This window comes from Liolophura sinensis, chromosome 1 (genome assembly GCF_032854445.1).
Source record: "Liolophura sinensis isolate JHLJ2023 chromosome 1, CUHK_Ljap_v2, whole genome shotgun sequence".
In the NCBI taxonomy this organism is placed as follows: Eukaryota; Metazoa; Mollusca; class Polyplacophora; order Chitonida; family Chitonidae; genus Liolophura; species Liolophura sinensis.
The window spans coordinates 45,070,114-45,083,509 of record NC_088295.1 but is presented as its reverse complement, the minus strand read 5'-3'; the positions used below and the strand labels follow the sequence as shown (position 1 = coordinate 45,083,509).

At 37.3% G+C, this 13,396-nt stretch overlaps 1 protein-coding gene across 4 annotated transcripts in view; it reads left to right on the top strand.

Annotated features, from left to right (window-relative positions):
• Positions 1-86: 86 nt before the first annotated feature.
• Positions 87-13,396, top strand: part of LOC135466419 (glutamine--fructose-6-phosphate aminotransferase [isomerizing] 1-like) — a 37,406-nt gene continuing 24,096 nt past the window's right edge. For 3 of the 4 annotated variants that reach the window (XM_064743884.1, XM_064743893.1, XM_064743875.1), the window contains exons 1-4: positions 87-228; positions 5,522-5,629; positions 10,592-10,693; positions 11,318-11,443. In XM_064743884.1, coding sequence (XP_064599954.1) covers positions 222-228; positions 5,522-5,629; positions 10,592-10,693; positions 11,318-11,443 — 343 coding nt within the window. In that variant the 5' untranslated portion in view covers positions 87-221. Of the gene's footprint in view, positions 229-5,521; positions 5,630-9,028; positions 9,271-10,591; positions 10,694-11,317; positions 11,444-13,396 lie in introns of those variants that run through there. The other variant, XM_064743902.1, reaches the window with a different exon arrangement.

Genomic DNA, 13,396 nt, shown 5'->3' with positions numbered 1-13,396 from the left:
GACCACGATAGCGGGCTGCAGACAGAGTTAGGCTTGACCCGGAAGTTGAGGTCAGCACGTGACGTGTGTTGAGAAGAGTAGTGAGGTATAAAAGTGGGAGGTGACATCGTGGCATTTCAACTCTGTCGATCGTACCGACCGAGTGTTGATAACGACGAGGCCAAACCACCGTGCTAACTAGAAAACATCCCACAGTCGCCGGAATTTGTTTTGTTGCAGCCATGTGCGGTAAGTAAAAATAAACGACAGTAAAATTGGCAAACCAGTGAATTCACCAACGTGTCAGGCCAACAGGCTGAGCAACTGGGATCCAAGTCCTAAAGTAAACTGTTTAGGCAGTGCCGACTAAGTAACGAGATGTCTGGTCGTGTGTAACTTGATGGCCAGGCGACCATGCTGAGACTTGTGCCCAGAGTATCTAAGTGTTTTATAGAACACAGGTGAAATGAATGCGAAGAAAAGTCAGAATACCATGGTCGTTCTTAGAAATATCGTGAACTATAAATTAAATGTCAGACGCTATTTTTGTGTACAAATCTACTGGAATCTTGATGAAATGAAGCGTAATTTTTACCATAAAGTGTGCATAAATACCAGCAGATATCTTTGAATATACGAATTTTTTTAGAACATAAAGGTAAAAGTTGGCAAGGAAAGGGCAAGAAAATAAGATTTGATGAATAGATGATGATAATCAAATAATTTAGGTATTAATTGCCATACAAAATATTCAGTTAAGTCTCTAGATCTAATGTTGACAGTGGTGTTAAGGGATGGTATATAAATAAATGCAAAAAAATAAATCCAGTATTATATATTTTTGTGTGACAGACATATTTACAGCATCTATATATGAGTGATGTAAAGTTATGATAGAAAGGCTGACATTGTGTGATCTTCATCTTAAATTCATTTTGACTGTTAGTAGTGATTTAAAGCTATTTTTTTTTTGTTCAGCGAAAGACGTTTTAAGTGTTTACAACATCTATATTGGCCTACTCTAGTCTGAAGTATCAATATGGCCTGCGGATGTCACAGGTGAAGTCAGTGAATTTAAAACTGCATGGGTCGCCTGGGGAGCTGGTTGACAAGGGTCCAAGACAAACCTTTCAGGGATGTTTACTCTATGTCTAGGTCAGACAGCGCAAGCCATGTTCTGTCTGGGAAGGAGTCAGCATTGAAATACATATTACATGTATAACCTCTTTGAATCTGCAAGTGCACCTTCAAGTAACCAAGTTTAGTGATAATACACTGTTATTCTTCAGCCTTATTAAAGTCAGCAGTATAACATTTGAATGCTATGTACGCATTTGTAGTTTTGTGATTTGATTTAGTGATGGGATGAAACTATAATCCTTGTTTGCAGAACATCACAGTTTCACAGTTTTATATATATATATATACATATATATATATATATATATATATATATATATATATATATGTATATATATGTACCATGCCAATCTCACATTAAACAAACTAATGATTAGTTATATTGATTATAAGCCAACTATTAAGTGCTGTTCCTGACATGCCTGGTGATAAGGTACATAGAGCCGTCTATGGGATTAACACCTTGGGATTCAAGTCAATATGATGCTCTGGGTAGAGGATACTTCAGTGGTTTAAGCAGATCTTGTACTTCATTAGTTCACTTTCATTGTTGGAAATTTATGTGACAGTAGAACAAGGGAATAGGTGGACATAAGTTGCAATTTTTCCACTTGGCCAGATAAGACCCTAGTCTGTTTTCTTTAGCAGATGATGCAAGTTCAGTCAATTTTTATTGTTTTTTAAGGTGATATATATGAATGATTAGGATGAGTGTTTACATTAATTATCTGGCTTAAGAACCATCGTTAAAATACAAAGTCTAAGGAGCATATCTTGTGGTGTCTCCCAGGTTCTACATGCACATAGAAACCTGATCTAGCTCTGTACATGTGTTTAACATGATATTCTGCCAGGTTCTTCCCAGTTTCCTTCCACCATTATGCTGGGCACTGCTGTATAGGCGGAGTATACCTCAGCACAGCATAAAACACCAATTAAATAAATAAATTAGAGCGAAACTCAGTTTAATCCACCATTTACATGAAGTATGTCACATTTCTAATGGTTAAAAAACAAATTTAAAAAATCCATGATTATGCATTATCCATGTAATGAGAATTACTTTATATATACAGACCCATGCCCTCCACATTACTATTAAAAGCTGAGCCTCGTTACCCAGCCATCAATCCAAGGGGGGGGGGGGGGGTCAGTGCTGCTTCACTGAACAAGCATGCCCTGTTTAAGTATGTTGAATGAATGAATAAATAAATAAATATATAAATACCAACAAACAAATATTTTAGCAAATTTAACACAACTATGAACGTATTTAGTATAGTGACCTATTTCTCTTACAGTTCATGTATCTATAGGGGAAATTTTTGTATCCTACAGTATCGTAAAAGTTAAACCACTGCTTGTGGAATTAAATGTATTACATGTACATTGTGTGAATATATGTCTGTTCTAAAGTTAATATATACATGTACAGTAGTGGAGCTTTGGAAGGATCATTTTGGTTTTCAAGTAGAAGTCTTAAATTGAGAAATAAAGTATATTTAAAACTTAATCCAAAAAGATTGAATTAGATGCACTCTGTACTTTATATCATGCACACCTAGAATGAATAAACTTTCTTTAAAAAGAGTAACCTACAGTTACTAATTTGCTACCGGTGTGTGTATAGTATCAGAAGTCCATTATATACATGTATATTTTAAAGTTAAAGTTTTAAAGTACATATGACAATATCATTGAGTTTCAGCAGAGTTTGTTAATCAAATATGGTAATGTCATTTGGTATGCAGGATGTTTACTAAGAAAATTAATATAATTGTTATGGAACACGATACTTTTATAGGCTTGTCCAATTGATGATGTCAGATATCTTTAAAAGCAGTGGGAGTATTGGAAATAGAAAATGTTCAACTCAAATATTTGCACCTGATAGAAATTTTACAAATGTTTTCCTGCGTCAGATCATTCCGGTAGTCCGGTAAAGGGTTTGGGTTAAAGTGGAGGAGTTTGATAGTGTGTGAATTAAGGAGTAGTTTCAGATCAGCCTGTTATAATGTACCCACTCAGTCTATTTGAACTCACCCACGGTTTAGCCTTCAGGCAAAATCTAAATTAAGTTATGTAATTGCCCTAAAAATCCTCCCCTGATAAAATCATTTTTAGTGGAAAATGAAGGTCAGAAATTTTGTTTAGTGCGCTGAAGATTGTGTTTTTTCAGTTGAATATCCCCCTTTCAAGTGAGCCTTAAAGCATCTTTCTAAAGCCAATGGAACTGTCAAAATGAGACAAAATGAATAAATTTGATGGGCAATATTTTAGGTTAAATACAATATATATTTACATATATATATATAGGCTTGCCTTTCACTCTGTGGTCCAGTTGTACGTCTGCACTGAGGAAAACTAAAAAGACACATTTTTGTACCTGCTGCCACCACACCACTTAATGTTCTAAAATTATAAATTTCTTCATTGTTTCAATGTATTGTACTACAGAAAAGATACCATGTCAAACCAAATTGCTGTTTGTGATACATGTAAGTGACTAAGTACATCCTCAGTCAGTGGATTTAAGAGTTATACACATGTACTGTAGGATTCTTCCTTGTTTCTGATGAAGAAAAAGTTGAATAAGTTTGAATTCAAGATATTAAATTAGCCTGGGGAAAGCTCAGGGCTACATCAATGTATACTGGAGAATGAAATAAATGTTATTTAATGCAGAACATAGAAAATAACAATTAAGGAGTGAACTATTACAGATATGCACATTGGAGTATACTGTACTTGCCCTAAAAGTTTGCACCAGGAAATGCATTTTTATGGTATTTAGCAAAGAGCAAATCTTGAAACTCACATTTTCCCTATAGGATATGATACTATTTTCCAACCCAACCTTAAAATATCTGTCTAAGATGAGAAAACTGGGTGATTTAAGTTCAAAATTTTAGATCTAAACTCATGTTTATATACATAGAGAAAACTGAAACAACATTTATAAATGCTAAATGTTTCTAAATTGTATCAATGCACTTGTAGAGATGATCTTTGCATCAAGTTAATGCATCAGTAAGCTTAGTATTTCAGTACTGGTACACAAAAGCATATGCACGTCAAGTAAATAGACAATTAAGTTACTTTTCAATATATAATGTACATATTGACAAATGGAACTTTTTAAAAGGTAAGATATATTCAACTTCTCACAGTTTCTCTTTCTCCAGTATGGCCTGTTGACACTGATGCCAAAATGATAACTACATGACGTCACCTTGTATGTAATACAAATAGCACACAACACACCAGGAGCAAATATAAATGGAAAAAATACAGGTTTTGGATTGTCTGATTTAACATTGTCTTTAGAAAAAAATTTTGGCTAAATACATCCTTCTTTTTGTTTTGTGGTGGTGGGGACAAGGAGTCTTATAATAAAATAATTTTGTATATTTATGTCACTAGTAGTTCAAAAGGATTGATATACCTGTATATCTGGGAAGTTTTGGCTAGGCACTGGTAATTAATGAGTACATTTTCAGAGTAATGGTATGTGTCCTAAAAATGTGTCTTATTTGAAATAGCACACAAAACACCAGGAAGACAGAATTGTTTTTCTATTTCTCTTCAGTGACAGTTATGTGGTCTTGGTGTCATTGAGGCATGTAGTCACCAGGGTGAATCAAATGGCGCTAGAGAATAAAACCAGTGGCTGTCTGGTTTAGTGTGAATGGGCCTAATTATGGTGCTTATTAATTCGTGTATCAACATGGTAATCATGTGTTGCTATTTATTTGATTAGTTGTTCAGCTATCTGTTACTATTTGTTTGATAGAACTTTTGAAGGGTAATATATATTTAATTAGTTTTTAAGCAGTAACCAGTGTAGGCGTGTTAATTTCTCTTGTACAATAATGGCAACTACTCATTTGGCCCGGGAGCCTCTCACCAATGCAGTCTCTGCGAGTTCAAGTCCAGCTTACGCTGGCTTCCTCTCTGGCCATACGTGGGAAAGTCTGCCAGCAACCTGCGGTGGCTGTGGGTTTTTCCCGGGCTCTGCCCGGTTTCTTCCCACCATAATGCTGGCCGCCGTCGTAGAAGTGAAATATTCTTGAGTACAGTGTAAAACACCAATCAAATAAATAAATAAATAAATAATGGCAACCAAGTTTATTTATCAAGTAAATTGGGTATACCCTGCATGAAGAAAATGACTGAACCAGTCATGTGCCTCAATAAAAAAATTTCTGTTTTAATGATATGTTATTTCATAAAATGATGCTTCACAATTGATCCATTTCTAGCATACAGCATTATAATGTAGCTACATAAGTACATAATTAGTACACATGAACCTGAAGAATGCAATGTAATATATTCTTTTTTTTTTTTTTATCTTCATCTTCATCCATTTCATTAATGTTTCTGTGTTTTGGTTTTGCAGGTATATTTGTCTACCTGAATTATTTGGTACCGGCCACACGGCAGGAAATTCTGGAAATCCTGCTCAATGGTCTGAAAAGACTAGAGTACAGAGGATATGATTCTGCCGGTAAGTCTGAAACTTCGGAAGTGTTCTTTGTTCTCTGTGTGCAATTCTGTGGACTGTTAGGAATGATACATTGACTCTATAAAATATTTGTGTACTCAACATAAATTTCTTAAAATTCAGCATGTGCAATTGACAGTTTGTGAAATTCAAAAGAGTAGAAGATTAGTTGCTTTTTAAGAGGTGAACATTATATGGCATGAGAAGTGGACTTCTCGTGCATGTATATTGTTGGTTGAAGAATTCTGGTTATACACACCTTATGCACATGCATGTATGTATGTATGCAGCTACTTTGAATCATAAAGCATGTCTCACATGACAAGGAAGGAAATAATAAATGGAAAATATGAGTTTGGCTTGTCTTATTTACATGTAGCTCTGTCTTTAGAAAAAGCTCTCTCACATACCTTTGCTTTAATACCCTAATTCTCCTCATTTTTGGCACCGATATTATATTTCTCTCCCAGAGCTAAAAAGAGCAGACCACGTATCCCCAAAATTGAAGAAATAGGGTACTTAAGAGAAAAGTTCATTAAACTTACACTCTCAGTTTGAGAAGGAAGAAAATAATAAATGGAAAATACAGGTTTTGGATTGTCTGATTTAACTCTGTCTTTAGAAAAAAAATTTGGCTAAATACATACTACTCTTTGTTTTGTGGTGGTGGGGACAAGGAGTCTTATAATAAAATAATTTTGTATATTTATGTCACTAGTAGTTTAAAAGGATTGATATACCTCTATATTTGGGAAGTTTTGGCTGGGCACTGGTAATTAATGAGTACATTTTCAGATTAATGGTATGTGTCCTAAAAATGTTTCTTATTTGAGAAATATCGGTGGTGTTTGCCAGTAAGTGACAAATATTGTAAATCATCTCTCATTGTCAATGTAAGATGTTTGTCTAGTACGAATGCTAAGTGATAAGATTTTATTTATGATGCATTCACTAGCTGTCCCATATACAAGTTTACAAGTTGCTATGGAGCCAGAGGGCCATTTAAGGATGAGATTTTACAGGAAGTTGAGTGACTTTTGAAACATTTGTCTGTACAGTCTAAGAAATACCACACAGAGTTTTCAGTAGTTTATTTTTACTTTATCCTGCCTGTGGATGGTCGTGGGTTTCCCTCGGGCTCTGCCCGGTTTCCACCCACCATAATACTGGCTGCCGTCGTATAAGTGAAATATTCTTGAGTACGGCGTAAAACACCAATCAAATAAATAAATAAATACATTATCCTGCTGTGGGATTTAGCATTTCTATTGATTTCATACAAATTGTCTGATTCCTTGTGACCTTAATCCTGATTGTAGTACTTCCTAAATGCATAAATACAGGTGAAATACAGGTACGTTCAGTACATGTTAATAGGTGTAAATGTAGCTGGTCTAGATCAATGTTATTGCTTTATTGTTCATTGGTTATTGTTTATATTGCTGCATGTAAGTTGATTATGTTGTGAAATCATTCTATGACTGCCATAAAAGTTTATGAAGCAAGGTGCCGTCGGACTATTAGGCAGTCTGACATTGTGTCTGACAATGTATCTTTTGGTACACATGTACTTTGTCCTTGCTCCAGTTCAATAGAATTTGAGGTCGTGCATTCAAACTCAGCATGTATAAAAATTGCAACAACTTTTTTAGAAAATATATTCAACACTAACTCATCGATATGCCATGGGTTTCTACAGAGTGGGCCAAAGTCTTCTTTACCCATACACTTGGCCGATTTTGTTAAAGTGAAGTGTTCATAAATTATATTTTTATGAAACACAAAATGTAGTTATGGTAGGCGGGCATTGGACAAGAGCCAAGTCACTGTGTTTCTAGGTACATGCTTAATCCAGTATCATATTTACGTTACAAGATCTCGTTACACTGTATTTCAATGCATACTCAGCTGTTGCTGAGTAGAGCAGACATTGTACACCAACAGCTGTGTAGAAGAAACCTTGTGTGCCACAGCTGTTTAGAATGGATGTTGTGATGCCCAACTGTGTATAATGGCCATTGTGCCTCACAGCTGTTTAGAATGGACGTTGTGATGCCCAACTGTGTATAATGGCCGTTGTGCTCCACACATGTGAAGAAGGGATATTGTGATGCCCAACTGTGTATAATGGCCATTATGCCTCACACCTTTGAAGAAGGGATATTGTGATGCCCAACTGTGTATAATGGCCATTGTGCCTCACAGCTGTTTAGAATGGATATTGTGATGCCCAACTGTGTATAATGGCCATTGTGCTTCACACCTTTGAAGAAGGGATATTGTGATGCCCAACTGTGAATAATGGCCATTGTGCCTCACAGCTGTTTAGAATGGATATTGTGATGCCCAACTGTGTATAATGTCCACTGTGCTTCACAGCTGTGAAGAAGGGATATTGTGAAGCCCAACCATGTATGGCCATTATGCCCCACAGCTGTGAAGAAGGGATGTTGTGATGCCCAACTGTGTATAATGGTCATTGTGCCTCACACCTGTGAAGAAGGGATATTGTGATGCCCAACTGTGTATAGTGGCCATTGTGCCTCACACCTGTGAAGAAGGGATACTGTGATGCCCAACTATGTATAATGGCCATTATGCCTCACAGCTGTGAAGAAGGGATATTGTGATGCCCAACTGTGTATAATGGCCATTATGCCTCACAGCTGTGATTAAGCCCCACAGGTATATAAAACACCATGTAAGACATTGCTCACCAACAGCTGAGTAAAAGTAGACATAATGTACACCAAACAGCTGAGTAGAGCAGGCATGCCCTACAGCTGTGTACAATGTACATTGTACGCCACAGCTATGTGAAATGGACATTGTGCCTCTGAGCTGTGTAGAACAGACATTGTGTCCCACAGCTATGTAGAGCAGACGTTGCACATCAAAGCTGTGTAGAGCAGACATTGCACATCAAAGCTGTGTAGAGCAGACATTGTGCCCCACAGCTGTGTAGAGCAGACATTGCACCCCACAGCTGTGTAGAGCAGACATTGTGCACCAAAGCTGTGTAGAGCATTGTGCCCCACAGCTGTGTAGAGCAGACATTGTGCCCCGACAGCCGTGTAGAGCAGACATTGTGCCCCACAGCTGTGTAGAGCAGACATTGCGCCCCACAGCTGTGTAGAGCAGACATTGCGCACCAAAGCTGTGTAGAGCAGACATTGTGCCCCACAGCTGTGTAGAGCAGACATTGCGCCCCAAAGCTGTGTAGAGCAGACATTGCGCACCAAAGCTGTGTAGAGCAGACATTGAGCATCAAAGCTGTGTAGAGCAGGGATTGTGCCCCACAGCTGTGTAGAGCAGACATTGCGCCCCAAAGCTGTGTAGAGCAGACATTGTGCACCAAAGCTGTGAAGAACATTGTGATGCACAAAAGTGTAACACTTCCTACGCGTACTACATGGCAGCTGTGCAAAACATACATTGTGCACATGTAGCCGTGTTGTTAAAATCAGACCAGAAGTCCAGAGGTAACATGTTTTTGTTCTCGGCCACACAGCTGTAATATTACCCATGGTTTGGTGAACGTAGACATCAAAAGCTTTACCATGCTTCGTTGAAGTGTTTCCATCCATGCCATATGTTTTCTTTGATGTGAACACGACAAGACATCAGGAATATCATTTGCATATGTACGTACTATTCTTGGACGTGTAGATGTTATATAATCTTGGCATTATAGTCCTGCTTTTCCTTTGATGGTATTTATGTGATGCGAGGTAACAACAGTACCTGGAAATAGAAAACACATTTCTTTTCATTGAAAATATGAGCCATGTATAATTTCTACATGCACATCTACAGATGCAGACACAATGTTACTTTTCTACTGCTGATCTCAAATTCACAACGTACGTGGGAAGGTCTGCCAGCAACCTGCGGATGGTCGTGGGTTTCCGCCGGGCTCTGCCCGGTTTCCACCCACCATAATGCTGGCCGCCGTCGTATAAGTGAAATATTCTTGAGTACGGCGTAAAACACCAATCAAAAAAAAAAAAAAAAATCAAATTCACAACAGTATGCTTCGAAAATTATATTAGCAGCTATGTGTAGCTGTGATGTTTTCAGAAAGAGGGCAGTATTGAAATTGCCTGTCTTGCAGCATAACCTTGCAGTGAACTGTAATTCTTCAGGCTTTTTGCATGTTTACGGGCTGTTTATTCAATCATATTCTTAAGGTATTATTCTGTGTTGATTGATGAAATTATACTTTTTGTGTAACCTGAAACTGGCCAATCCAACCGATGTAGTTTTGTTTTGTGTGCATAAATTGCACTAAAAGTTGCAATTTCATATGTGAAACGGTTGAGGAATTAGAGTATGTATTGTGAATATATTAAAAGGTGTTTGTGTGAGATCAGATTATTCCAGTTTGCAGTGTTGATCAGTCACAGCACTCATAACAGATAACTGATGTGACAGCCGGTATTGATTTATTTATTTATTTGATTTGTGTGTTACGCCATACTCAAGAATATTTCCCTTATACAACAGCAGCCAGCATTAGGGTTAGAGGGGAGGGGACCCACGACCGTCAACAGGTGGCTGGAAGCTGGTATTGAAGAGCGTCCTGGTACTGTCATAAAGGATTAATCAGCCATTACCATGGTGATCGTTATGCAAATGAGCAGGTTATGGCATGTACATGCAAGTTCTCAGAATTACCAGATTAGGTGGACAGTTTCATTTGCCTTATTCCTTTTCTTTTGTGCTTGTTCTGATCGAAGTTCTCAGGTCTGCTATCGATACAACATATTGTTGTTAGCCATTTGGAAGAGAGCCAACAATTTCCCATGATTATTTATATGGCTTTCATATAGAAAATAATTACCTGGAAAGTGGAGAGCACTAGTCTGGTTTTGTGTGCTACATGGTCTTGTACTTCAGCGTAAAAGTTGTCTGGACGGGGATGTTTTAATGCAAGTAATAGTAGTGTTAATGATGGCTCTTCAGGCATTGCTATAGACGACTGTGGAGACATTGGGGATGGCCCAAGACCAATGAAACTCATCAAGAAAAAGGGCAAGGTTCAGGCTTTGAGAGAAGAAATAGAAGGTACGTTCTTTATTTTTTATTAAAAAATGGAGTGGGATCTTGTTTGAGTTGCATTGCAATACAGTGGTTTTAGATGCATAGTTGAGCAAAATTTGCGCCAAGACTGGTTTCCTTTGAGTTTATTTTTTTTAAGTTTTGACCACTATATAAATATTCCATATCACCATGTGAATGAAGTTCATGTAGTCTTTAACATGTCCATGAAAAATCCTTAAATGTTAAAGCAATGAAATGTAAATGTGTGTTTGTGTGTGTTCTCAAGCTACAGTGTTTCATGTGCACTTTGAAGCGGTGTGACAAATCCAATAGAAGGGGTAATAATTTGGTGATACCAATGATTAGGTGTCTCAGTTAATTTCGTGGAATTCATTCTACAGCCAAAAAATACTGTCTGTAGTACAATTTAGATTCCAAAAAAGAAGATCTGCCTGTCACCTCGAATGTTGGCAATGAGAGCTAATTTGATAAAGTGTACTATTGTTGGCCCTCAAGTGAAGTTAAAAAAGCAGCATGCTTCACTTATTTAGCTGAAGGTATACATTTGCTGAATTTGCTTCTTATCATTCTTCTGAACCTGAAAAGTTTTACCTGCAATTTGAATTATAAAATTCCTCTATTTTATAGCTCAGAAGGAGATGAAATTGGACCAGCAATTCCATTTCCACGTTGGTATTGCTCACACTCGCTGGGCCACCCACGGGGAGCCCAGTCCACGTAACAGCCATCCACAGAGATCAGATCCTCTGTCAGGTATGTCACCTCCTCCCTGCTACCCATATGTATTATTGTTTGTTTGTTTGTTTGTTTTTATCCTACAATTCACATGTAAGATCCTGTTTGTCATACTGTGCAGTGACCTGGCATCCCAAAACGTTAATCTCCGTTTCAGATACAGCTCTCTAGCATGGCTTTTTTTGTTACCGGCTCTTTTTTTCTTGTAACCTCAACTCATACATAGACTTACAGTAAATGACCTAAAGATTTGCCCATGACTAAGTTGTGCACTTTGCCTGATTCTCAGAGTTTTGAGGTTTGTTTGCAATGCAGGATGGTACCATACTGGAGAAGTGTAAGTTTAAGCACCAAAAGTAATATTTAACTTAACTTATATTTAATATTAACTTTTTTGGCCGATATTGTAGGCCATTTACAGTAACTGCCCTTGTAATGTAAAAGACTCTTGGGTGGGATATGATGTTTAAAAATTATGTGAATAAATCACTGTCGTTTTGCTACTTATTACTGTGCCTCTGTAGGAGAAAAGTGAACTATAGTCCTACACTTTCACTGAAGGCCACTTGTGTTCCACCCTTATGGTGTGCACATCTGTTCATCACGTGGGGAAAACCTCATTAGTGACATGCCAAAATCCAGTGGTTTTTTCCTCCAGGCACTCTGGTTACCCCCATCCATAAAACTTACCCCCATATTATAAGTGAAAAATTCTTGAGTATGTGAGCAACAGTCAAATGAACAAATATAATCGTATAATCCTACTGCTTATAGTATGTATACGTGGTAGTCATGAGTTCATGCTAGTTTCAACTAGATCGTTCCTAAGATTAGAGAGAGGGTACATCTTGGGGCCTCAACACTAGATAGGCTAACTACTTGTAGCTAGGCTGCAATATGCTGTAACTGAGCGGGATATCATGTCTGATTATTTCATGGGTTACATTGAGGTAGCACTGAAAATATGTCTACATTGAGACTGGCCTTCTGCATAGCAAGTGTGGCAAGGGGAGGCTGTCGTGCTGAAGTCATGACGACAGCAACATTAAGTCGCAAAGAACCAAACCAAAAATAGGGCTGCACCAATAAAAATTAACGTGTGTCTGCTTCATGTATTTAGAGGTCATTTTTAAAAAACATTATCTCCCAAAACAGAAACAGTCACTTATAGCATCATATGCATGGATGTAAATAAGATCAGACCGCTCCTGTTCCAGTTTTTGTTCTGGGCCCGTAAAAAAAATGCAGACACTTTTTTTTCTCTTTTGCATGGACAAGTCTATTTTTACACTTCCTCACCCTGTGACATTCGTACAATCATTTTGTGGGTGAACTTTTTGAATGTTACATTTCTGTGGGTGTATTGCCTGATTAAGGCTGTCTGGGTCATCTAGTGGTATGTTTTTCACTGTCTTGGTCCTTAAATAGTTCGTCATATCCGCAAATACATAATATCTCTTTACCTTATCTTGGGTTAATGAACATACATTAATACCTTTTTGTTTGAAGATCCACATGTATTTTAAGCTGCATGTGGCCATGTGTCATGTACCTGTTCAAAGTCTAATTTAAATTCCAAAATTCACTCCTGATGGCTAAGATTAAGTTTGTTTTGTGCAGTGAGTAAACTTGATATTTAAACCATCTGTACATTATTGGATTTTCTGCCTGTTTGCATATGGCCTAAAACAAATAATTTCCGACTTAATCAGCTTTGAAATTTGTGTGCCGATGCTAAAATGCAAACAGTAGGTTAAATTGATGTAGAATTGGTTTGTAGCCTGCCCTGTTGTAGCTCAGAAAGGTTAGTTGATATCATGGGTTGAGTAATAAAAAATCTTCCAGCACTTTCAAACTCATCTATCCACATAGCAAAAATAAAACTATAAATTTTATGATTTTTAAGATATCTGATACATTCACTGTTGGTGTGATTTGCAAGAGCATTATTTTTATTAAATTTTATGATAT